This window comes from Canis aureus, chromosome 27 (genome assembly GCF_053574225.1).
Source record: "Canis aureus isolate CA01 chromosome 27, VMU_Caureus_v.1.0, whole genome shotgun sequence".
NCBI classification, from domain to species: domain Eukaryota; kingdom Metazoa; phylum Chordata; class Mammalia; order Carnivora; family Canidae; genus Canis; species Canis aureus.
In genome coordinates, this window is record NC_135637.1 from 10,891,640 (window position 1) to 10,918,252 (window position 26,613).

General features: G+C 42.7%; 1 protein-coding gene across 11 annotated transcripts in view; it reads right to left on the reverse strand.

Moving 5' to 3' along the window:
• Positions 1-26,613, reverse strand: part of CFAP251 (cilia and flagella associated protein 251) — a 67,086-nt gene that overhangs the window by 22,643 nt on the left and 17,830 nt on the right. For 8 of the 11 annotated variants that reach the window (XR_013366476.1, XM_077875485.1, XM_077875486.1 and 5 more), the window contains 10 exons: positions 21,216-21,293; positions 19,778-19,828; positions 17,449-17,663; positions 15,170-15,364; positions 14,185-14,435; positions 13,682-13,833; positions 12,403-12,576; positions 10,977-11,161; positions 5,386-5,500; positions 4,387-4,550 (listed from right to left, as the gene is read on the reverse strand). Coding sequence is in view for 7 of the 11 variants with exons in the window: in XM_077875485.1 (XP_077731611.1) it covers positions 4,387-4,550; positions 5,386-5,500; positions 10,977-11,161; positions 12,403-12,576; positions 13,682-13,833; positions 14,185-14,435; positions 15,170-15,364; positions 17,449-17,663; positions 19,778-19,828; positions 21,216-21,293 (1,580 nt within the window). In the remaining 4 variants the exon portion in view is untranslated. Of the gene's footprint in view, positions 1-3,163; positions 3,346-4,386; positions 4,551-5,385; positions 5,501-10,976; positions 11,162-12,402; positions 12,577-13,681; positions 13,834-14,184; positions 14,436-15,169; positions 15,365-17,448; positions 17,664-19,777; positions 19,829-21,215; positions 21,294-26,613 lie in introns of all 11 variants that reach the window. The other 3 variants (XR_013366477.1, XR_013366479.1, XR_013366478.1) reach the window with 3 other exon arrangements.

The following is a 26,613-nucleotide window of genomic DNA, read 5'->3' on the forward strand; positions in this document are numbered from 1 at the left end:
AAGGGATACACACTCACTGATGACAGGGCAGGAGATTCACAATTTGTCTGCAGTCTTTGGGGAGCACAGCTCTCCAGGGGGAGGGAAGGAGGGCTCCTGTGCGCTGAAATCACAGGCCTCCCCAGCGGACCAGCTTCACTCGTAACGTGAGATCTGCATATGACCGGAGCCAAAAACCAGGATAAAGAGCAGGTACGCTGCCAACACTAATTGCTTCCATAAAAACTCGGGAGGCCACAAGGGACCCATGCCAGTCAGATAAAAATAACCCTCTGCTCTCTAACATGGGGTCAGGCTTCCTAAAAATAGGCACTATAAATGGTAAGAAAACCTACTTTTTTATGAGACTGACTTTGCCCCATAGAAACACAAATAACACGAAATCATCGGTAATAATCCACTAACTGGATTTCTGCTAATCTGGCCATTAGTTTCTTTGTGGGGTTATTAAAACACATGTCAGTATAGACCACAGTGGGGAAGTGGTTAAGTATCCAGAACCTGGAGTCAAAGGGACATGCTTGTGAGTCTTGGCTCTGCCACTTGCAAGCAGTGTGATCACCGGCAAGGAACAACCTCCCTGGGTTCCAGTTTCCTCATCTGCAGAATGGGAGTAATTAATTATAGGTTTGCCTCACAGGGCTGTTATGGAAATGGAGTGAAGCCATATAAAGGGTTTGACATGAAGACCTCTGTTCTCCCCTGGGGCGAGTGTTAAGGTGTGCTGTTGAATCAGACAGACCTGGATGTAAATCTCAGCCCCACCACTTACTCCAGTGCTTAAGAGGATCATTAAACACCTGGGAGCTAGTTTCTAGACATATGGGAATATTGTGTGGGGATACCAGCAGTCCCTGACTCACAGGGTGTCTGTGAGGATGAAATCAGACAATGCATGGAAAGCGGTCAGCACAGAGCCTGGCCCAGAGAAGGCTCAGGATGAGGCAGTTAGGCAGTTACCTTTCTGTTGGACTTCATATCAGTATACACCTATACCTCTCTTCAAAGAGTCAGCCACAAAATTGTCTTGGCCCTCTTGTCAGGGCCTTGCATAAGCCAGCTCTGTTAGGGTCTGGGAAGCTAGTGTGTTCTCCAGGTGGGCTTGAGGCCCCTCTCCAGGAGGGCCCACGCTTTACCCAGCTCTCAGCTCTGATATTAGCCATAAGGCAGGTGTCTAGTTCAGAGGACTCCCTCTCTGTGGCCTCCAGGCCTTGCCCAGGCCCAGTCCCAGCAGGCTCTGTGGGAGGCTACATTTAGCCATGCAGCTCTGGAACAAGGCTAGGTAAAGGCCAAAAGTGATATAGAGGAGCCTGTCACCACCAGGAGTGCCTGGGAAAGACTCATAAGAGCTCTGGATGCTCTGGGAACAGCTCTCTGGTGGTCAGGTCTGTACTACATCTCCTGCTTCCTAGCCACTGTCAACCGTCCTGAGAGAGCCGAAGGGACAGTTCTGGGGTCGTCCGACCAGAGCTGAGGAAAGAGATCTTCTCTCTCTGTGGTAAGAGCTCCAGTTTGTGAAATCTGAGGACTGTCAGTGGTCATGTTCACACTGAGAACCGAACCTTTGTACAGAGAATGAAGCCAATAGCAGAGCCGGGCAGAGAGCGAATGCCAAGGGCATGGAGTGTACACCGTCCCTGCTCTTCCTGCAGTGTGGTTACCTAAGATGCCCATGACTGTCTCATAAATTCCCCATTGTGCTTAAGCGGGGTTTCTAATGCTTACAGCAAAAAGAGTGGGGTCATTAGGACACAAAGGAGAAGTACATTTATTGAAAACCTATTGTGGGGATCCCTGGGTGGCGCAGCGGTTTGGCGCCTGCCTTTGGCTCAGGGCGTGATCCTGGAGACCCGGGATCGAATCCCACATCGGGCTCCTGGTGCATGGAGCCTGCTTCTCCCTCTGCCTGTGTCTCTGCCTCTCTTTCTCTCTCTGTGACTATCATAAATAAATAAAAATTTAAAAAAAAAAAAAAAAAGAAAACCTATTGTGTGCCAAGATATCCATACAGTGCTTCCGGGAAATGAGCTCAATCAGGAGAAGCATCAAGTACTGTAACACAGAGTAAGTGCTTAGCAAGGGCTTCCTAGGGGCTGGAGGCAGTGGGGACGAACAGCAATGGTGGTAATCTTTACTCTCAAAACAGTGATGATATTCCTACTTAACAGACGGAGAAACTGAGACTCAGAAGTTAAGGGACTAGCCTGAAGTCATACAATAGGCAGGCAGGAAATGTGGTATTTGAACTTGGGTCTTATCTGCTCTCGTCTGAGCATGGTGGCAGGACTACAGGTGGCTGTGAGATTGAGCATCAGAAAGTAATGGGGGAGGGGAACCTGGGTGACTCAGTGGTTGAGCGTCTGCCTTTGGCTCAGATCATGATCCCAGGGTCCTGGGATCAATTCCAGCATCGGGCTCCCCATAGGGAGCCCACTTCTCCCTCTACCTATGTCTCTGCATCTCTCTCTGTGTCTCTAATGAATACATAATCTCTTTTAAAAAAGAAAGTAATGGGGGATTTAAAAACAGGAGAAGAGGGGCATACCAGCCAAGATGGGGTAAAGGCTGAGTGTATGTGGAATGAACCCTAGGACAAGATGCAAGGGAGGGAGGGGCGTGCCAGGGAGAAAGTCAATGTGCTGCAGCGAGCGTACCTGGGCCCAGGAGTACATGGATGAAAATCCTGGGAACATGAGAGAATTCAGCATCTTTTTTTTTTTTTTTTTAATTTTTTTTAAAGAATTCAGCATCTTAATTTCACCCTGCGACTCGCCATAGGTAGACCAGCAGGGAATTTTGTTTGTTTACTTGTTTAGGGTTGTTACATTTCTTTCCATTACTGAAGCACTGAACATGAGAAGCAGCAATGAAGTGCTAATTAGTTTATAATGATCCTTTGTCCCCACAACAGATTAAATTGAAATTCTTAGAAGCCTGGACTCTGGCCAGGCACAGGAAAGCCACTGGAAAGCAGGTACCTTTTTTTTTTCCTTTAATCTCTACCATAATTATCGAGAAGAGGACAAAAATCAAAAGGAGATTTTGTCCTGTCACCAGGGTGTTGCCTGTTCCTGCTGTTCCAGGTAATAGACAGGCTGTCAAGGAATCAAGCAGCTCATTCTGGGTGCACAATTGGGAAGTGCTTTTCAATGTGAGAGCTCACCTCCAGTTTCTAAAGTCCCAAATTCCCAAGATCTGCTCTTTGAGCTGAAGGCAGAGGTGAAGGTCAGAGTTGTAACTGCAGCCTGAAACCAGTGTGGATCCAAAGCAGATTTACCTGGCTGTTTTTGCTCATATTCTGGTTAAGAGAAGAAGCTTCCATGTCTGCTGTAAGAGAGACGTGCACTTGGCACATGAATTAAAGGATTCTTTAAGAAGGAAGGTGCCTTTGAGCTGTCTGTGCCCAGCTCTTGAACATGACTCTGCCTGAAAGGCAGGGGCTGGGAGAAGGGCTCAGGGATGGCAACTGGCTCTGCCCTGTGGCAGCTCACTGAATTCCAGTAGATGAGAGAATTGCTGTAGCACTTGCCCCCTTTCCTAGTAAAGCTCTTTAATAAGAGAATATAAGAGAGAAAATAGTTCATGTACTGAGCCCCTAGCTCTGTGCTATTCAATCTTTACAAGGATCCTCTAAGAGTCCCCATTTTTATCCTCCTTTCCCCCCATTTCACAGACAAGGATTCTGAATATCAGAGATGTTAAGAAACATGCCTGAGGACTCACAGTCAGCAGAAAGTAGGCCCCACAGTCAAACCCATGCCTCTTTGACCTCAAAGTCTGAGGATTTCCCAACGCTCGACCCTGGACCTCTCCAGCCTCACCCAAAGCAGAGGGTCTCACAGCTCAGGGCTGGTGGGTCAGAAAAGCAGACTGGAAACCATGTTTCATATAATACTCTTATGCTTGCTGTTACCCATGCTTCAGAGATTTGGGCAAGCTCTTTCTAGCTGGTGTGAATTTGCAGATGACAGAGCAGGAAGTATTTCAGGGGCCTCACGAGAATGAGGTGGAATCACACTGCCTTCACTGCAAATTCCATCAGTCCCTGAAGCAGAATAATAACCTTTCGTCCGGGGACGCCTGGGTGGCTCAGTGGTTGAGCATCTGCCTTCGGCTCAGGGCGTGATCCTGGGGTCCTGGATAAAGTCCTGCATCAGGCTTCTGGCGGAAAGCCTGCTTCTCCCTCTGCCTATGTCTCTGCCTCTCTCTCTCTGTGTCTCTCATGAATAAATAAATAATCTTAAAAAAAAATAACCTTTCATCCGCACATGAACATAGACATGTCACAGGGAGCAACCTGAAGGCCAGGCCTGCTGTTGTTGGTTAAAAAAAGAGGGTCTGCACTTGACCTTCTGTGCAGGGCTGAGCTTCTCACTCATCACATACCTTACATTGACTTCCCACTGCACCACCGACCGATCCTGTCCTCCAGCCGTGAAGGCATAGCAGCCGTCGTAGGAAAGGGCCATTCCTGCCACCCCACTTGGGTGGCATACGATAGCAGATGTTTTATGTGGATTGCCATCAACTGGTAAGATCTGAAGTCCAACCTGGAGGGGAACATGTAATTGGAAATTCAGAGTCAGAAAACTGGGCCCCAGGTTAGGGCCTGGCATGTTTACATGTCAGTTCCAGTGCTGTTTCCTGGAAACACCTGTGCATCTGGAACTACCTGTGTGTGTGAGAGATCCATTTCACATGGCCTGGGCTTCACAGACACTGACCCCTGTGGGGTGGGCCCCGAAGAGAGAGATGCCAGGTTCTGGTAGAGACACAGGAAGTAAGCTTTCACCTGTCTTTACATCCAAGGTTTTCCAGAATAATTTGGAATCCTATGATTTTATGCTTTTCAATATTATTATTGAAAGATTATTAACTGTAGAATGAAGTGTAACTAGTTGCATGTCTTTATAAGATTTTTCCATGTAGGGGTGCTGGGGTGGCTCAGTGAGTTAAGCATTTGCCTTTGGCTCAGGCCCAGGGTCCTGGGATTGAGCCCCACATGGAGTTGCGGGGGGGGGGTGTCTCTGCTCAGCGGGGAATCTGCTTCTCCCTCTGCCCCTCATCCTGTTCACATGCTCTCTCTCTTTCAAATAAATAAAATTAAAAAAAAAAAGATTTTTCCATATAAATAAATCAGAAGGAAAAAAATCCTTTGCTGTCTTCATGGGAGTACAAAAAAATTCAGTAACTCTACTCCGAAATGCTTCCTAAGACCCAATTTTCACTTATTTATGGCAATTTTCAGTATCACTATTCACGGGGACAGAAGTAGCTAGGCTTGGCTATGACACCCAGCATCCTTGAGTCTTATCCTACTTGGAGCTGACTGCTACTCAAAACACACAGAGTCATCTCACAGAGGCAGAGAGCAAAGGCTGATACCTTGTCTCTGTTAATAAACACCATGTAGCGTTTCTGCAGTTCCAAAGTGGTTTTCACTGGAAGGATTTGTATCTGCTCAATGGGAGAACCAAACACTGGCCCAAGAAGTGTCTTTCTGCAGGAGGAAAAAAAGAAACACTTTTTTTTATTATTATTATTCCACAAATCTGAAGTAGGTTTCATGACTAGCTACCTTTCATAATACCATGCACATGTTGCATTCCCAATTTCCTGTCCTGTCACTCAGGTAGGAACCTCTCTCTCAACCTCTGCTAACAGCTGCCATAAATAAGGGGCAACAGCTCCAAACAGTAAATGCTCCAGGGAAAGTCTGATTGTGAAGAATGCTTTTCGTGGTGGAGGCTTTGACTTTCCTCCTCGACAGCTGAGTAAAGAGAACATTATGCCTCAAGAATGTGTACAGGAACAAGGGACAAAAAAACGTGGTGAGGAAGTGACATGCATTGGCAGGACGTAGGAAAACACCCCTTTCCCGGCAGCAGGTCAAGAGAGCGGAATGAGGTGCCATCCATGGCTCCAGACACCTGACATTCAGGTCCAAGTGCAACACACAGACTTTCAAAACACTGTCCTGTCCAGGAAGCAAATGGTCGTGAATCATACCCCAGCAATAGTCAGACTTCTTTAATCTGATCCAAGGTGAGGTTATGGGACATTACCCTAAGCCCAGAGCAATACCTTCCCTAAAGCTAGCAAAACAGGAGCTTCAGGACAGAAGGCAGGGAGACATGGCTAGGGGCAGACTCTGGTTTGAAACCCAGCTTGGACCCTTAAAGAGGGGCAAGGCTGCAGTGAATGTGGAACTGCCACACACTGCTGGTGGCAACGTGAGCCTGTGGCACTGCTTTGGGAAATAGTCTGGCGGCTTCTCAAATGGTTAAACAGAGTTACTGTGTGACCTGGCTATTCCATGATGAGGTCTCTGCACAGAAACCTACACACAGATGTTCACAACAGCCCCAAACAGAGATGCCAGAAATGTCTGACAACGGGTGAATGGATAAAGAGGGTATGTCTCTACAATGGACTATGACCTGGCCATAAAAAAGGAATGAAAAACTGACACACACTAGACCTAGGGACTAACTCTGAAGACATCCTGCTGAGTGAAAGAAGCCAGACACAAAAAAGTCACATATCCTATGATTCCACTTACATGAAATATCCAGAATAGACAAATCCACAGAGATAGAACAGAGCTGGGTGGTTGCCAAGGGTGGGGCAGGAGTGGGGGGAAGGGGAGTGACTGCCAATGGGTTTGGGGGGGTTGTTTGAGGTGATGGAAATATTCTTGAATCAGGTAGTGGTGATGGTTGCACAACTTGATGAATATAGTAAAAGCCATGGGAATGTGGTAAATTTATGATATGTAAATTATATCTTAATTTACATTATAAAACAGAAAAAGCCACCCCCCCAAAAAAAAGTCAAAATAGTCTGCCTACCTCAGGAAACCGTGGGAAACATTAGGTAGGCTAATAAACAGCACACAGAACCATTTCTGGCACATAGTAGGAGCCATGTAACTGTCACATAGCATTGTTAAACATGTATCCAACAATTTCATAAAGCTATTATCTTTTGTTTCTCATTGAACAAGTAGTACATATTCATTGTGAACAATTTCACACATGTAGACATGCATAAGATAGATAACCTACCTAGATCCCCACATTGCTGCACCCTTTATCCCCAGATAATCGTGGGTAACAGTTTGGTGTCTAGGACTCGAGAATTTCTTTTGTATATTCTAACCTAGATAATTATAGTTTTAGGTGAAAATTAGATAAATTAGGGCACCTGGTGGCTCAGTCAGTTAAGTGTCTGCCTTTCTTTGGCTCAGGTCATGATCCTGGAATCCTGGGATCCAGTCCTACATTGGATTCCCTGCTCAGCAGGGAGTCTGCTTCTCTCTCTCCCTCTGCCCCTCTTCCGATCCTGCTCACTCTCTCGTTCTCTCTCTCAAATAAACAAAATCTTTTAAAAATTAGATAAATTATAGAAATGTAATTTTATATGAAAATATATTATGTCCTAGAGATATTCCCACATTACACACAGGAGCTTACTTTTTCTTTTCTAAAAGCAGCATCATGTTTCAGTGTAGTACTAAGCCATCATTTAACTAATCCCCTATTAATGGACATCTGGCTTGTTTCCATTTTTGAAAATATTTTCGAGCAAGACATCCTTTTACTTACGTCTTGGCATACTGTGTGAGGACGTCTGTGGGCTACATTCCTAGACGTCAGAGGACATGATCCAATTTAGCAGGGAGGAGCAAATTACTCTCCCAAAAGGGACTCCCCAGTTTCCATGTCCTCCTAGCAGCCAGTGAGAGTACCTGCCCACTTATACCTTTGCCAGCACTGTGCCATGTCAATCATTTTTATTTTGCTAATCTGACTCGTGAAAGACGATGTCTTGTTTTCATTTGCATCTCTGATACACTAGTGAACATCTGCTCATAGGTTTATTGGCTTTTTCCTGTGAGCTATCTTTTCAAGTTCTAAATATTTTAAGTGCATTTTAAAATTGTTTTGGATTTATCATGAAAATGCAATTCCTTCCCAGCTAAGCTACAGTTATGAGGCTTTGTTATTCCTACAACTTAAAAGATGCTTTATGCAAAGGAGCTTTACTTGGGAATGATGGAGATGTTCTGGAACTAGATACAGGTGTTGATTGCTTAACATTGTTAATGCATTAAATGCCACTGATCTGTTGACTTTAAAATGATTAGTGTTTTTTAAAAAGATTTTAGTTATTTATTTGAGAGAGAGAGAGTGCATGGGTGGAGAGGCAGAGGGACAGGGAGAAAGAAAATCTCAAGCAGCCTCCTTACTGAGTGCAGAGAGCCCCTTGCATGACTCGATCCCACAATCTCAAAATCAAGAGTCAGATACCTAACCAACAGAACCACCCAGGTTCTTCTAAAATGATTAGTTTTTATGTTATCAAATTTCACTTTGATAAATTATTTTTTAAGATTTTATTTATTTATTCATGAGAGACACACAGAGAGAGAGGGGCACAAACACAGGCAGAGGGAGAAGCAGGCTTCGTGCAGGGAGCCCGATATGGGAACTCGATCCCGGGTCTCCAGGATCACACCCCGGGCCGAAGGTGGTGTTAAACCGCTGAGCCACCCGGGCTGCCCCGATAAATTATTTTTTTAAAGACACTTTATGAAAAAAAAACTTTTAATGAAAATAAAAAGATGCCTTATGCTAATTTCCAATTGTCAGTGGCAGAAGCTCTAAACTGTGTGGCTCGAAGTCCCTGCTTAGTAACTGTCAGCAGGAATTTAGAGCCTGGGTGGGCCCTCCATCCCCAATGTAGGATGAACTCAGATTTACTCAGGACTTGCATATGGTGAACTCAGATTTATTCAGGACTTGGATATGGAATATACCATGTCCAAAAAGTTTGTGCCCATTAAAGATGATGTACGAAGATTCTGAGATCTTCCTAAAATTTCTTTTCTACCCATTTCTTTCAAATGCCTCCTTCCCAGTGTCTTAATATTTTTTATTTTTATTTTTATTTTTTTTAACATTTTATTTATTTATTCATGAGAGACACACAGAGAGAGGCAGAGACACAGGCAGAGGGAGAAGCAGGTTCCATGCAAGGAGCCCGATGTGGGACTCGATCCCGGGTCTCCAGGATCACACCCTGGGCTGCAGGCAGCGCTAAACCGCTGAGCCACCGGGGCTGCCCTGTCTTAATATTTTTTTAAAAAATTGTGCTGGATTTCTCTCCTGTTCCTGACACATGACATGGCATTTCATAGTCATTTTTCCTTGTACCCTTCTGGGAACAAATGTTTTTAAAAAGAAGAAGATGATGACCATCTTGGGTGATCCTGGCCTCCGAGGATCTATCTTCCTGAGAGACATTTCCAAACGCTGATCATTCTCAAGCATGGGGCCAGCTGCCATTGGCTTCTTATTTCCTTCTCTCAGGTGAGGTCACTAATGCATTCTCACCTCTGTTTCTCTAGCCTCAGTACCTTCAAGGCAGCCAAACCACAGGCAGAATGGGGATGCGCTCTAGGGCTGACTGACCCCATAGCCAGGGCTGCACCAGGGTCCAGCGGTGTCATGTGGAGGACAGAGTCAGGACTAGGCTCAAGGGTTAAGTGCCACCTTATCCTGAGCAGCAAGTTCTGTCACCTCTCTGAGCCTCAGTGGGACACTACTTGGGGGTGGGGGTGGGGTTGTTGAAGATGAATGCAGAGCCCTGGTGCAGGAATGGTGCACCCTAATCTGTATCTATCATGGGGAGCAAACCCTGGGGGCCCCAGGCCTAGCAGCACAAGGGCCAACCATAGACACAGACCTATTTCAGGATGGAGGAGCTGCTGCTCTGAGATGCTGAGCTTTGGGTGCCCTGGGCTTGGTCCTTTGGTGCACCTCTACACGCTTTTCCCCTCTAGAATTTTCTCTTCTCTCATAGCTTTATTATTCTTTTTTTTAGATTTTATTTATTTGTTCATGAGAGACACAGGAGACACACAGAGAGAAGCAGAGACATAGGTAGAGGGAGAAGCAGGCTCCCCACAGGGAGCCCAATGCAGGGCTCGATCCCAGGACCCTGGGATCACACCCTGAGCCCAGGCAGATGCTCAACCACTGAGCCACCTAAGTGCTCCTCTCTCATGGCTTTAAAACACCGTGTGCTCCTGGCCTCAAATGTGGACCTCCAGCCCAGCCTCTCCCGCGAACTCTACTCCTCTACCAAGATGCAAATTCATGGCATCAGGAACATTGCTGTTTTCATCCCTACCTTCAGCACCTCGGACAGAACCTGGCTCAGGTAGGGGCTGGGTAAATACTTAGTGAGTGAACACATGAATGCCATCAGGTAAACTTAAAACTCCTTTAGGAACCAAAAATAAGGAAAATTGCACAAGTAGGGGCACCTGGTTGGCGGTTGAGTTTGAGCCCCACAATGGGTATGGAGATTACTTTAAAAAATAATCCTTTTTTAAAAAACTGCATGATTGGTAGTCTTCAAGTGAAAATATATTTTTGGCGCACCTAGGTTGCTCAGTGGTGAGTGTCTGCCTTTGGCTCAGGTCATGATCTGGGGTCCTGGGATCGTCCCACATCAGGCTCCCCACAGGGGAACCTCCCTCTCCCTCTGTTTATGTTTCTGCCTCTCTCTGTATGTCTCTCATGAATAAATAAAATATTTTTTAAAAAAGAAAGAAAATATATATTTTTTATCCATAGGGAAAGACAGGAGAGTTTATAAAGTGTCAGTAACTTTCCAGGTTCCTTCACTGAGCCTCAGGCACTAAGCTCTGGGTTCCTCATCTCCATGCAATGTTGGGCTCAGAAGCAAGGGCTCTGGATTTGTATCCTGCCTCTGGCAACTTCCCAGCCATGTGACCCTGGGGGAGAATTACTCAACTTTTCTGTGCCTTGGTTTCCTCCTCTGCATAGTGAGTGATAGCAAAGGTAGCCAAGCTGCTCGCAGGTCTGTAAGTTGGAACTTAAAATAAACAAGGGGTGGAGAAAGTGATTTATGCATCACATCAGCAGGAAGCTCCTCTTGCTTACCTGCACATTTTTGTGATAGAATTAAAAAGTTTCACTTTGTAGCCACTGTTGCAAACGAGCAGGAAGAGTTCCTTGGTGAGTGGTGGGTACCAGACCATACAGGTGGGATAGTTGCCCTGGTCGGTTCGGTGAATGTCCAAGACTTCCAGGTTGTCTTTGCGGCTCCTAAGAAGATTATACTCAATCTGCAGAGGAGCCCAGATAGACACACATGAGGACTGAGCCAAATGAAGTCAGTCAATAGTCTTATTCTGGGAGAGACAGCATTGGTCCTCCTAAGACTTGCTTAGACCCTCACTCCTAATAAGCTGCCATTATGGCGCATTCCTTCTGAGCAAAGACAATGAGCTAAGTGCTCTAAAAACATGATGCCGCTTAATACTCATGCCTGCCCTGCCAAGTCATACTGTTGTATGACAGATTAGAAACCAGATGTTCAGAGAGGTTTCTAATTTACAGATTAGAAAACAGATGTTCAGAGAGGTTCAGTGGCTTGCCCAAGGCCACAGAGCTAAGAAGTAGTAGGCTGAGAATTCAAATTAAGGTCCAACTGAGTCCAAAACCTGAACTTTCACAGTTATATTATACTCTTTCCCTTACCATTATCTTGGGAACTCTTTGAGGATATGAACTAATTCATATATAAATCTCAGCACTTGACAGTCATAAATTAGCAGCTTGCTGAATTTCACCCATGTGTATGTTTGGCAGCCAGACCATAATGAATGGATGGATGGCCGGCCATTGTAAAGGAGAGAAGCGGATGGAAGAAAGGGAGGGAGCAAGAAAGGAAGTTAAGATGGATAGATACAGATCTTCTTTGCTTCATGATGGGGTTACATTCCAATAAACCCGTTTTAAGTTTAAAATATCATTAAGTCAAAAATGTATTTAATACACCTAACCCATGGAACACTATAGCCTAACTGGACCACACTAAATATGCTCAGAATACTGACATGAGCCTACAGTTGGACAAAATCATCTACCACGAAGCCTATTTTATAACAAAATGCTGACTATGCTGTGTAATTTATTGAACTCTGGACTGAAAATGACAAACAGAATGGTCGTGTGGGTGTAGGTGGCAGTCAGTGTACTGGTGATCGACCCTCATGGTTGTGTGGCTAACAAGGAGCTGTGACTGCTGCCCAGCATCATGGGAAAGGAAGGGACCACAGATCACGAGCCAGGGACAAGACCCAAATTCAAAATTCCAAGAACAGTTTCTACTGAAAGGAATATTACGTTTGCACATCCTTGAGACCAAGTGTCAATGCAAGGAGGTTTATGCTACCTCATTGTACATTTGTTTATGTCAACAAGCACACAGACCATGGGCCCAGTTCTATGCCAGACACCAGGGACACAAGAATGAAACACACGCAGCCCCAGTGACAAAGTAAATGGACACTGAACAGCTCACCAAGAGCCTATCTTTCCCAAGGCTTAACAGTCTCGGCTCATTGCTGTCCAGTTGAACCCCAAACAGGAGACTGCGGATGCTTTTGCGATGAGATCGAAGCCTTGCCAGGTATTCCCAGACCCGGTGTCCATTTTTTACTATCACCTTGTAAACGGCCACAGTGAAATGCACATCCTAAATCAGAGCAAAAGAGCAGAAGTTATTTCTTTTTAAGTTTTGTAACTTAAAAATCATCACCATAGTTTTTCATATTAATGTTGCTTTTAGAATATTTTATCCAGAAAGAAATTTTAGTCTATCCAAGCAAATAATAACACTAATTTTACAGATGAGAAAATTAGTTAAAAGTAGATAATCCACAAAGGTAATAGTGAGTGGGTAGAAAGCCTCTACCTGACACTGGTGGCCTTACTTTTCTTTCTTGTCCCTACTTCATTCTGTGTGGAAAACTGAAACCCTGACTCTTTGACCTTTGTCCTTGACACAAAATGAAAAAGGTATGAGTTCTAAAGAGCATCATGGCTGAGAGTGAACCGGGTAGAAGAGTGTGTAAGATCAGCCTGAAGGGAAGGCGACACCTGAGTCAGCAGTTGCAGGGGCGTGGAGGTTTGGAGCATACAGACCAGGGCAGGAGGGGAGGGACCAGACAGGGGTGGGGGAGCAGAAGGGATGGGGAAGCAGTGGATCTTCCCCCTCACCGAACACCAAGGCAAGATGAGCACACTGCAGACCAGGAAAGCTGGCTGGAAAGGAGAGGTTAAAGGTCTCAGAAAATCTTTGCTGAGCTTAAGAGCCCTAGTCACGGAGGTAAGGAACAGAATCCAAAATACCAGGGGAAGACTGTGCTTTGAGATAAATGAGAATATCATCTTGTTAAAAATCAAAGGGAAAGATGAAAGAATGGATACCAAGAAAGGGGTCCAGAAACCAACACACTGAAATGAGCTGTCAGGAGGGCAGAAGCCCAGTCTGCAAGTCCTGAGGCCTGGTCTCATTTCGAGTGAGAGTCCCTCCTCTCTCTATAGTGGCTTTGTGGGGACACAGTTCACACTGCACACAATTCACACCTTGAAAGTGTACAATACCATGCTTTTTTAGTATATTCACAGAGCTCTGGCTCTCCACCACAATTTTAGAGCATTTTCACAACCCCAAAAAGAACCCCGAATCCATTAGCAGTCACTTCCCATCCCTGCCACCCCCTCTCCAGCCCTCTCTCCCTTTTGGTCATAAACAAGGTTGCTCAGATCACTGGACAGCACTCAGTGGAAACACTTACAGCGGTTGCCATGTACTGGGAGTCATGGGAGAAGCTGATGTGAGTCACATTTGTTCTGGAATATTTGAAAGGCTCTGGGATTTGGTTTTCTAAGGACATTGCATCAAGAATATAAACTGTCCCCTCAGTGAAGCCAGCTCCAAGAAGGACTCCTGAAATCATAATCCAGAGAACAATGCTAGAAAAGGACTTTATTCATTCAAAAAATATCGACTCTAGGCCAGGCCGTGTTCTAGGCCCTGAGGAGACAGCAATGAACAATGAACAGGACAGACAAGAACCCTGGCAGGAGAAACAAGCTGAAAAGCATGAGGCTCTGGGATGAGTGCTCAGATGCTACTAGGCATGGAGAGCTGCAAGGCCCAGAGAGACAAACTGTCTCATCTAGTCTGCTGGGGGGGGGAGTGCTGTCAAGGGAAACCTCTTGGAGTTGTTGCAGCCAATGGCACAGTCATTTGGGTCTGTTTTCAATTTGGAGCCTAAGGCTGATAAAATGAAAATACCTTCAGGATTGTAGGTTAGACTCTGGACACCAAGCCCCTTCTCGAAGACCCTGCTGAAAAGGTATTTTTTCTTTTCATAATCCCACACTTTGATCATCCCACAGAAACTCCCAATGGCGATGAGGGGTTGATATGGGTGGCAGGAGATGGCACAAATGGCATCCTTGGGTTCCACGAATAACTTCTCAAGTTTGGTCCCATCTGTCGTTAAGTGGTACACTGTTGCATCAGATGTTCCAATGATAAAATTCCTGTTTGCCAAGGAGAGACCAAACAGTATCAGTGTTTGCAGGGAATGGGGCATGCCAGCTATTCTGCTTCTAATTGCACATGAAACGCCTCTGTCGTCTGTAATTTAGTGACATTATTAACCCAACATCTCCAAAAATATACTACCAATACCCAACAGCCTCCATTTGCAAGTGAAAAAGCCCACATTTCTACATGTAAATTGAGTCATTAAGTATGCAGATGGACAGTCAGTTGTACAATTAGCTAATCTGCACATGCAAATATTCATTTGTGTATGCAAATATGGAGTTTGGTGCACACATACAGATGTGCCTGCAAATACTGCAAGGGTAATTAAGCAGACTCACAGATAATTCAGTCTTGAAATGTTATGGCTATTAATTATCAAATGCCTTTAACCGCAGCGCTAGGACAAACTCAGCTTCAAGGAAAGACAGACACCAAGCTACGGCAAAGGACGCCAAACACAGCAGAGATTAGAGCTCAGAGATAAGCCCTTTCTAGCTTCCAGTCGCTAAAGATTCTTAATATGAAAATATGCTTCATTAAAAAAAATGACTGACTAGTGATTATAATCAGCAAGTGGAGATTCATCTGCAAGGACTGATGAGGAAATTCAGTTCTATCTTGGACAGAACAAGTGAACAAGGTGAGCATCCCACTGCATGCCCACTAACAGAAGACATCAATCATTTTTCAGCCATTCAAATGACTAGATCTATTAACAACTTACCTCACAATAAAAAAGTCACCTTTTAGAGTGCAGTCTGGAGGATAGTTTGATTTTTCGGTGGGTGGAGCCGCTGGAGTCTTTGAAAAGGACAGAGTCCTTATGGAGCTGAGTTTGAAGTGGCTGTACCAGTTAACAATGGACAGGTTGTGATCATAGAACTTAATGTTACCTCTAATATCACCTGTGACAATGTAGCTGAAATGGAGAAAACACCCGTTTGTTAACTAACAGTAGTAAGTACCATCTAATGCCTCAGGCTCTGGGCTCCAGGTGTTGTAAAAACGTCGCCTAATACTGTCTAATACTGTCCTACGAGGCTGATTTTGCCCCACGTTGGGCTCCCTGCTCAGCAAGGAGTCTGCTTCTCCCTCTGCCCCTCACTTCACTCATACCCTCTCTCTCTCAAATAAATAAAATCTTTAAAAAACAATGAGTAATCTTTTTGTAGAAGTATGTACCAACAGCCCCAGTGGTGCAGCGGTTTAGAGCCGCCTGCAGCCCGGGTGTGATCCTGGAGACCCGGGATCGAGTCCCACGTCAGGCTCCCTGCATGGAGCCTGCTTCTCCCTCTGCCTGTGTCTCTGCCTCTCTCTCACTCTCTGTGTCTCTAAGAATAAATAAAAAATCTTAAAAAAAAAAAAGTATGTCCCAAATATCGCAGGGGACACACTTATCCATGGCAACCCTATCAGGCCCTGTGGCTACACTATGCAGGGATCCAGGTGTACCTAATGCAAAGTACATACTGGCTCTCCTATCCCTTCCTTCCCAGAGCAGCCACGTGTAGTGCCAGTGGGCTGTGATTTACAGCCTCTGCCATGAGACCACAGATGACAACAGAGACCATCTACTAGCCCTCCGAAATCACACAGCTTGGCAATAGCACACAAGCCGCTTTACTGGAAGACACTGCTGTCAGAACCGTGGTAAAACCCTGTCCAGTCATCACAGCCAAAGACAGTGCTGCGTGACAAAATGGCTTTTCTTTCCAGTCTTCAGATCCATCCCAAGTGGGCTTTTTTTTTTTAAAGCCTCTGACATAAGTCTAATCACGGGGCGGGGGGGGGAGAAGTAGGGGGATGAATTTCCTCTTATATATGCAAAGTGATTAAATGTAGTTTCTGATTAATAAACGAAGGCAGGTGGGCAGAGTAATTGGCTGGAACATCTTTCACTGCCCTCTGCTGGACAGAAGCAGCAAAACAGGCCAAGTAGTTTCAAGCTCCTTCATGGGCTCCCTGGTCCTGGCTGGGTTTTATTTAACATGGAGAGAGGGGAACTCAGGCCCGGTCTTCAATGGGCCCTAACCCTCAACTAATTAAAAGTTGATTCATCATCAACTGCAATTCTCTACTGTCTTTTCCATACCCCTGAGTAAGGACAATTTGCATTTCTCTTTGTAAAGCCATGACAGGACTTCACTGCTCCCTGGATTAAAATCAATGAAAAGGAAAGCAGTGTTCCTAGAAAACAGATGGCACAGTGACTCCAACCACATGGGCATGGTCTTTGTCATTAGGCAATTTCCTCCATCATTGTTGGGACCTTCTCTAACATACAAATAATGATTATTTCATCTAGAGCTCCCCTGTGCCAGAAAAGGTGCTGTGAGTTTTACATGGCTTGTCTTACAAAATCCTCATGAAATCACTCTGAGAGAGAGATGTCATGCCCATTTTGCAGATGGAAAAATTGAGTCAGAAAAGTTAAGTCTCTTTCCCCCAGTCACTCAGCAAGGAAGGAATGCATCCGGAATGTGAATCCTTTTCTGTCTGAGACAAAGGCTTTTAAAAGATCCTCTCTGAGCCTCCACAGCCTCTCAAGTCAGTGAACTTTATAAAGTTTTGCTGTATTTCATCTTTTCATAATGGGTGTTATTTTGTAAACAGAAAAAATAATATAGCTATACACATTATTTTCTTTAAATTAAAGTATGTAAAATTCAAGATGCAAAATAAGTCTAATTAGTATGGAAGGAAAAAACAAGTTATTTTTTGTTTCACCAACACAAAGGGATTTTAAAAAGTAATACATGCCCATGATTAAAAAAAAAGCAGCAGCAAGCCAATTAGTACAAATGAGACTATAAGAAGAGGTGAATCTACCCCCACCCATGATCCTAATTCTCTGTTCTCTTCCCAGAGGCAACAAACATTCCCAGTTAATAATGAATTTCCCCAGAAATATTCTATGGATTTACAAAATACATGTATACATCCAAAAGGGTTTTAATATACTTTTGTAATCATCGACCACTTCTTTTTAATTAAGTTAATTACCTATCAACTGTAGTAAGAACAGTGATGCCCTCTTTCTGCAAATGAACCAATTTACAAGGTTTGATTTGAGGAAAGCCCACAGAGGTGGAGGCAGATGATGACGGGCGGTGTATGTCCCAGACAACCAGCTTCCCTTCCATTGTTGCTGAGAGTATTTGTGTTAAATTCAAGTGAAAGACTGTCTGGCTAAATTTTCCCACAAGCTTGTTGAATGTCTGCATTTCAAAAGACAGGTTATAAGTTACCATTGGTAATAAATATAAAACAAAGCATTTATCAATGCAGCATATATTACAGTGATATACAGTAGGAAAAAGATTTTTAAAATGTTTTAAATCACTAAGAAATCTCTCCCTCGTGGATTGCCGTGGTGCAGGCAGTTCTAAACCTCTGCAGGTTTGCTAGGAGCAAGTGAAGGGTTATGTACTGGCTTAATTAAACTGTTTGCTTAAAGCAAATGAAAAATGGTTAATCACTTGTTGATACCTGTTCAACTTCTCTGAGGTTTCAGAAACTGATAAAGAAACTAATGTCTGTTGCAAGCAAAAGCATGCTCCAGTTGTAAGATATCACAAAATAATTATCCCAGTCTTATAAATTTTTCCCATAAACAATTTTCCCATCAGTAGAAATTAAGCACTGTACATAGACATGTCCCTGACTCCTCATGAAATTTCTGCTACATACAATAAGGAACTAGGGCCATCTTTCTTAGGCAATGTCTTGGAGACAAAGTGTAGAAAGAACCCAGAGTGGTTACGGGAGCCCCTCAGTGAATGTTTAGTGAATGAATAAATCAAAGAAACTCCTCCATTTGTCTTGTGATACAGCAAGTTTGCTGCCTGGTTCTCTAACTACACAGAGAAGACCCTAAGGTTTACCTCTTCTGCCTTGAACACAAGAGAGTCAGTAAAACAATGATTGGTCAAGTAAGGGCATCAGGGTTTAAGAGCTGCTCTGTTTCCATGCAAGGCATTTTCATCATTTCAAACTGCAGTCAATTCTAATTTGTGGATTCTGTATTTGCAAACTCACCTACTCACTAAAATTTATTTATAACCCTGAAATCAATCCTTGTGGCACTTCCATGATTGTTTGCAGACATGTAGATGTGCGGAGTGGCAAAAATTTGGCTCTCCCTGTGTGCACGTTCCTAGCTGAGGTCAATCAAGGACATGCTCTACCTTCTTACTTCAGCTCTCAAAGTGTAAACACCTGTCCTTTTCAGGGTCTTAGTGCCATGTTGTTCACTTCTTTGAGGTGCTTTTTGTTGGTGCCTCAAACACAGTACTGAAATGCTGTCTAGCATTCCTAAGCATGAGAAGGCCATGATGTATCTTCCAGAGAATATACCTGAGTTAGATAAACTTCATTCAGACATGTGTACCAGAGCTGTTGGCTGTGCATTAATGTTAATGAATCAATATTATGTATTAAATATGATGTCTTCAAACAAAAACATACAGAAATCAAGGTTATATATCTATCTCCTAGTGAAACTGTTATGACCAGAGGCTGATAGGAACCTAATCCTAGGAACAAGGATTCTCCTAGGAACAATGATTTTGTATTCACTAACTGAGGTCTGTGGGGATTTTATGAAAAATAACTACCACAAATAATGAGAATTGACTTTATTTTTTTGATAACTTTGATTTATGAAAAAGAGTTTGCAGATAGAAATAATCTTTTTATATTCATCTCTCTCATCTTTTTTTTTTTTTTTTGGCATATCCTCTTAAAAAGAAATTTCTATAAATCATACCAAGAGTGAAGGAAGGAAGCAGAAGAAACCACCACTGAGGGCAGACTACATGAGTGTCAAATGCAGAAAATGCTGCAGGAGACGGGACCCGAGATCCACATCAGATGTGACAGCTCCAGGCAACCAGGCAAGATAAACTCTTGCCTCCAACACCTGCCTCACTGTCTTTCAACTAGCTCTAAAACGTCTAAATACCCAAAATCATGTTATTACTTTGAAAATTGGGTAGCCTAAAAAGATCCACTTGTGTTCAACTATTTACTACATCACTCCAAACTAATTTTCATTCTTTGTTATATGTACACATACATTAGTAAAGCCATCACTTTTTGAATATTTTTTCAGGGTAGTCAACTTCCTTTTCCATAATATTTTATTTTGAACAATGGTTCTATTATTTTCAGCTGACAATTCAATATGGTAAAGGACCCAAGTAAAAATGCCAAATGATTTCCCAATGGTTTAATATCAAAATATACAGAGTAGCTCAAAGTGAGTAAGCTTACACATACATATTTACTCTCCACAAAATCTGACACACAAAAATGCAATAGGCATACTCACTTTTTCTGTTAAACGTGGGGCACTGTGAGCAAGTATATCTCTCTCTTCATACTGATAAGTACAGAAAAAATAGTTACTACTAAAAAAAGACCTGGTTTTCCAAAAGTAGAACATAACCGCAAAATCAAAACAAATTAATCTAAACAGGGTCAGAGCTTTGCAATTTCTACAGGTAAGAGAACCCACTGCCTCCAGGAACATCTGAAAACATTCGAAAGAAAAGCAAGTACATAAAAAAAATGCTACAAATGATTGTGACTTTAAATGGTAGTTAATGCAAATCTGATTGCTACATTTATAAGGCATTAAAAGCTACAGTACCAGAAATAAGGACTACCCTGAAAATTAGTGATTGGATCAGTGTTTTTGTTCTTGCTTTGCATTTTTCATTGAGGTAAAATTCACATAACATAAAATTAACTATTAATCATTTTATTTTCTTTTTAAAGATTTTATTTTTAAGTAATCTCTACACCCAACTTGGGTGGGGCTTGAACTCACATTCGGAGACCAAGAGTCACATGCTCCACCAGCTGAGTCAGCCAGGTACCCCCAACCATTAATCATTTTAGAGTGTACAATTCAGTGACATTTCATACATTAATAATGTTGTGCAACCATCACTTCTGTCTAGTTCCAGGACATTTTCATTACCCCAAAAGGAAGACCCTCTCCATTAAGCCATCATCCGTGCCCCTCCCCTAGCCCTAGACAATCACCAATCTGTACTTTGCTGCCTGGGTTTCATATCAATGGAATCATGGAGCACGTGGCTTATTGTGTCTGGCTTCTTTCATTGACCATGATGTTTATGAGGGTCATCCATGTAGCAGGTGTCGGTGCCTCATTCTTTTTATGGTTGAGTCATATTCCATTGCATGGAGGCACCACATTTTGTTTATTCATTCATTAGTTGATGGGTATTTGGCTTGCTTCTACCTTTTGGTTATTACAAATAATGCTGCTGCTATGAACATTTGTATGTAAGTATTTGAATGTCTGTTTTAAATTCTTTTGGATTTACGAATTGCTGGGTCATATGGTAATTTTATGTTTGACTTTTGATGTTTTTTTAATCTCCTGATTTCTGCCCTGTGTCAGTATATATATTGCTGATCTGTTTGCTAATCCCTTTCTAAAAGGGGATAAAGCCGGGTCTTGTAAAACCCTGTATTTTAGACCTGTTAAATACATTCAAATAAATATTAGCCTCGTTACTTAAAAAAATTAAATGGAATTTAAATTATCTGCTTCTGATTTAATATACTAATTTCCAATGAGACTAAAATAAATGCTATAATTAAATCAAAACATTTTAATACATTTTTATTGCTTCCTAAGTAGATGCTATATTACTACATTGCCAAAACATCTGTACTCAGGGAATGAACATATACTTGTCCCTACATTTAAGACAAATCAAAATATTTCTACTTACCCACACATAATAAATTGCCTGTGTTTTACTATTGCTCACCAATTCTTTATTATTTGTTGGATTAAAAGTAAGGTAGTTCTGAAATATAAAGTATGGAAATATATTACATTACAATACATTTTCTGTTTCTCTCTGGCTAAGCTAAATGTTAAAAATAAATAATATTTTTACTATAATAAAATAGCTGAGTAGAAATATAAAACAGAAAAGACATAGCATTTTATAAGCATTAGGAATATAAACACTAAAAAAAGGAATATAAACACCGAGTGTTAAATTAATGGTTTCAAATGTGTTCCCTTTCTTATTTAGTCTTATTTATTACAATTTTTCATCTATAAATTGGAACAAGCAAAAGTAGCACAAAATTCACTAATAACCTTTACTCTGTGTCCTTTTGGACAAAAACTGCTGCATAAACATTTCTAAATTTGACAAGGCCACAAGGGAACTTGGAATGAATGCCAAATACTGGAAAGAGTTTCTGATTCCTTCCAAGATGGTGAATAGCATGGGCTGCCTGGCTCCCTTCCCAAAAATCAACCCTATGGAAGTGAGGAAACCACAAAATACAGAAGGTAAACAACAGCAACAACACAGTGGAGATCCCTGGGGAGGCTTCACCTGTGCCCTGCCATGGTGTGTGGATGGGAGGGGCTTTGGAAGGCAGCCCTGGAAGACAGGTTCCAGAAAGATGTCTAAAGTTCCATTCCTGCCACTTCCACCCCATTGCCTCGTCCTTGCCTACTCCAGGAATGTAAAGGACCAATGCCAATGTTTGAGAAGTAATTCCAGGGCAGCTCAAAGGCCTGGGGGGGCAGGGAGGGGTGATGAAAAAGTGATGAAAGCAAGTGCGTGGACAAGCTCTCACAAAGGCTGGAAACCAACCTCAAATCACCACAACCCGTGATTTGATAAGAAGCAATAGTAAGTCTTCCTTGGAGGAAGTTATCATCCTGAGCCTCAAATTATTTCTATACTTTTATTTTATTTTATAGATTTTATTTATTTATTCATGATAGTCACACAGAGAGAGACAGAGAGGCAGAGACACAGGCAGAGGGAGGAGCAGGCTCCATGCAGGGAGCCCGATGTGGGATTCAATCCCGGGTCTCCAGGATCGCGCCCCGGGCCAAAGGCAGGCGCCAAACCGCTGCGCCACCCAGGGATCCCTATTTCTATACTTTTAAAAGCACAATGTTGGGCATTCAATAAAATATAACCAGGCACATGAAAGAGACATATCCAAATGATGGACAACAGAGGGGGAAAGCAATTAGCAGAAAGAGACATCGGGAGATGTGGTTGTAACATCGACACACCCAGACATGACAATAACTATCTATGGTCAGTATGTGCAAGAAAGTAGAGGGCAAGACAAGTAATCTCAGCAGATCATTCTATTTTTAAAAAGAATCAAATGGAAATTCTAGATCTGAAAAAATTGATTTTAAAAAACCCTCAGAATAGGATTTAACAGAAAATTTAATATAGCCGAAGAAATGATTAGTCAGTAGAGAAGGAAGATAAACTATAGGAGAAAATATCCAAACTGAAGGATAAAGACAAAAAGAACAGAAACTATGGACAAGACAATTTAAGAGGGCAGCCCTGGTGGCGCAGCGGTTTGGCGCCACCTGCAGACTGGGGTGCGATCCTGGAGACTAGGATCCAGTCCCAGTCAGGCTCCCTGTGTGGAGCCTGCTTCTCTCCCCACCCCCCTCTCTCTCTCTGTCTATGAATAAATAAAATCTTAAAAAAAAAAGACAATATAAGACATTTAGGACAAGAAGGATCTAATGTATGCATAATTGTAGTACAGAGAGGAAAGAAATAAATATGGTAGAAGTAATGTTTGAAAGGTAGTGGTGGAGGATTTTCCAAAACTGAGGAAAGACATGACATCCCAAGTTCAAAAAACCCCAAAATACATGTTTCGGTTTTTTAAAAACTTAATTTTTACTTATTTACCCTTTTTCGTAAGTAATCTCTATACCCAATGTGGGGCTCAAATGCAAGACCCAAGATCGAGTCGTGTCATGTTGAGTCAGCCAGGTACCCAGTTTTGGGTTTTTTAAAAATCAACAGTATACCCATACACATACAGACACACCAACAAAAACTGCTAAAAACCAACAGAAAATCTTAAAAGTAGTCAGAATGGGGTGGGAGGGAAAAAATACCTAAGTTTCAAAAGAGGAAACAGTAAGATTGATAGTTGACATCTGAACAGAAATGGTGTAAAGTCTGAAGACAATGGAATATGTTCAAAGTACGAAAGAAGATAACTACCAACCTACAGTCCTATAGTTTGGGAAAACAGCCTTCAAAAGCAAAGATAATTACCAAGAGAAATGAGAACATATATCTTTACAAAGATTGGTGCATGAAAGTTCATGCACCTTTGTTTTCAACAGCCACAAACAGGGAACAGTACCAATGTCTTTTTAATAGTGAATAAACAAATTGTGACATATCCACTCAATGTACGACTATTCAGCATTAACTTTATAAAGGAAACATAAAGAATAATATAAGGGAACAAGCAATTGATACATGCAACAACATGGATGAATCTCAAAATTAAATTGAGTGAAAGCAGCCAGAGCCCTCCACAAAAGGAGTCAATTTCTGTAAAATTCTGGAGTATGCAAACTAATAAACAATAAACAGGAGGGTAAATGTTGGGACATGGGCAGAGGGGGAGTTTAGGTTTACTCCCATTATAATGTAAATTCATTGAAAGACTTCAAGAGAGTGATATAATCTGTTTTGCTTGTTTGAGAATTATTGCTCTAACTACAGCAGGAAGGTCCATTGTGACAAGAGTGAACACATCAGCTGGGAGGATGTCACACAGGCAGATGTGGTGGCAGTGAAAACAGAGAGAGGAAGTAGGATTTCAGGATGCTTCTTGGGAGTACACTTAAAAGTCACAGGAATGGATAAGAATACCCAGGAAGAAGGTATAGCAGGAAGAGGAGCTCCTATAACTAAACCCTGAGGACTGCCCATATTTAAAAGGTGTGCAATGAAAGAGGAAGAGCTCACAAAAGGAGCCCAGGAAAGATCAATGAGCCAGCAGAAAAGGTGTCTTGAACCTCCAATTGGGAGAGGTGCTACTGATTTAATAGTGTTCATTTGACTTGGAAACACCAGTGACTGTGATAAGCACAGATTTGGTAAAGCCATGGGGGGGGGAGGGGGCGGGTAGAAGGCAGAGCAAAAGAATCAAAATGTTCATCATCAGTAGGATAAATGAGCTGTATTGTCCTCAAACAAGGAGAGACTATATAGCAATGAAAATTAATGAATTCTAGCTCAATAATCAACGTGGATGTATCTCAAAAACAAGGTAGAGAAGATGAAGCAGTTATGATTCCAAATATGTATCAAACAAAACAGTTAAAACAAAATAGGATAGTACTGAAGGAGTGGCACCTGGGTAGCTCAGTTGGTTAAGCATCCAACTCCTGATTTTGGCTCAGGTCATGATATCAGGGTTGTGAGATCAAGCCCTATATCGGGCTTTGCACTCAGCATGGAGTCTGCTTGAGAGTCTCTCTCCCTCGGCCTCTCCCACTGGTGCACATATACTCTCTTTCTTAAAAAAAAAAAAAAAAAAAAAAAGGGCAGCCCCCGTGGCGCAGCGGTTTGGCGCCACCTGCAGCCTGGGGTGTGATCCTGCAGACCCAGGATTGAGTCCCACGTAAGGCTCCCTGCATGGAACCTGCTTCTCCTTCTGCCTGTGTCTCTGCCTCTCTCTCTCTGTGTGTCTATGAATAAATAAATAAAGTCTTAAAAAAAAAAAAAAGGAGAATACTGAGGGATACATGCATTGCTGGAAAAAAAATATAAAGGAAAGCAAGGGAATGTGTAACACAAAATCCGGGACACTAGTTAATTTTAGGAAGCAAGGCTAAGGATGAGATTGGGGAAGGGGAACAAAGGGTGATGTTCTTTCTTGACCCAGCAGTAAGTACACAGGTACATTTTGTTTCCTTCCTTAAAATGTACACATTTTGCATGTATGCCTTATTTAGCAATGACAACATAAAGAGATCAAATATCTTGTGCACAAAAAAGTAAAAGAAAGATGACAAAGTAAGAAAGCAAATGCAGATGGCTCTTCAGAGACATATTACTGTGAAGAGGCACAGGGGCAAGAGCTGGACGATGGCCCATCAATGGCGATCTCTAAAGATAGGTGAAGCTAAAGCATGTGTACTTGCTGAGGGGATAATCATCCATTAGAGGAATAGGCTGGTCACTGCAGGAGAGGGCCTTGAGTGTGTGAGAGGGATGGGATCTAGTGCACTGGTTCTCTCATAATTAGAGGGGAAAGAGAAGGTGGGGAGGTTGAAAGCAAGCTGTAGGCCTGGGAATGAGAACAGGCCAGTGTATCTGATGGCCTCCATTCCCCCAATGCAAAATGAGAGGTCATCTGCTGAGAGTAAGAGGAAGGACTGGGGAGGTATGAGGAGAAGGTGTGAGATAAGTGTCTCTAGAAGCAAAACAGACAACCTACTAGCACTAAAGCCAGTCAATGCTGAAAGCTCAGTTGTCATTTGTGACTCCATGCCAGATCAAAGAAACCTGCTCAGTTGGGTGGGCAGGAGCACAGAGCACACTAATGGCAGAGTCCTTCCAGATGTGGGGCATATGCAGTGCTAACAGCACTTTCTGTTATGATGGAGATGTTCACTCATCTGTGCTGTCAAACATGGCCGCAGTCAGTCACAGGTGGCTAGTGAGTACCTGAAATGTAGAGATGCTGAGGAAATGAATTTGTAGTTTTATCTTATTTCAATCTATTCAAATCTAAGTAGCCACATGTATTCAGCAAAGTTTCATGGTGCAAAATCACACAAAAATCAGTTGAGTTTCTATATATTAGCAATAAACAATCTGAGAAGGAAATTAAGAACACGAATCTACTTACAATAGCATAAAAATACCTAGGAATAAAATCTTGGGTGAAAGTTGTACACTGCAAACTATAAAACACTGCTGAAGGAAATTCAAGAAGACATAAGTATATGGAAAGACATCCTGTGCCCATGGATTGTTAAGAGGACAGCTATCCCAAGTGATCGTAGATTCAATGCAATCTCTATCAAAATCCCAGAGGAGCTTTTGGCAGCAATAGAAAAACCTACTATGGCTGGTGGCTATTCTATCAGCTCAGCTTACAAAGCCGTAAGGAAATTTTTTTCAGAGACCTAGAGAAATGCTGGGGGCCAGAAGAGACATGGACATAAAGCTGTAGAGCTTTATGATTGGCTGAGCCCAATCACCCAGACCCTCTGACTGGGTTCTAGGTCCGGCATCCAGGTATGTACTTTCCATAGTGTCTTAGCACATGAGTAGGTACTCAGCAAGCTAATGATGAATGAGG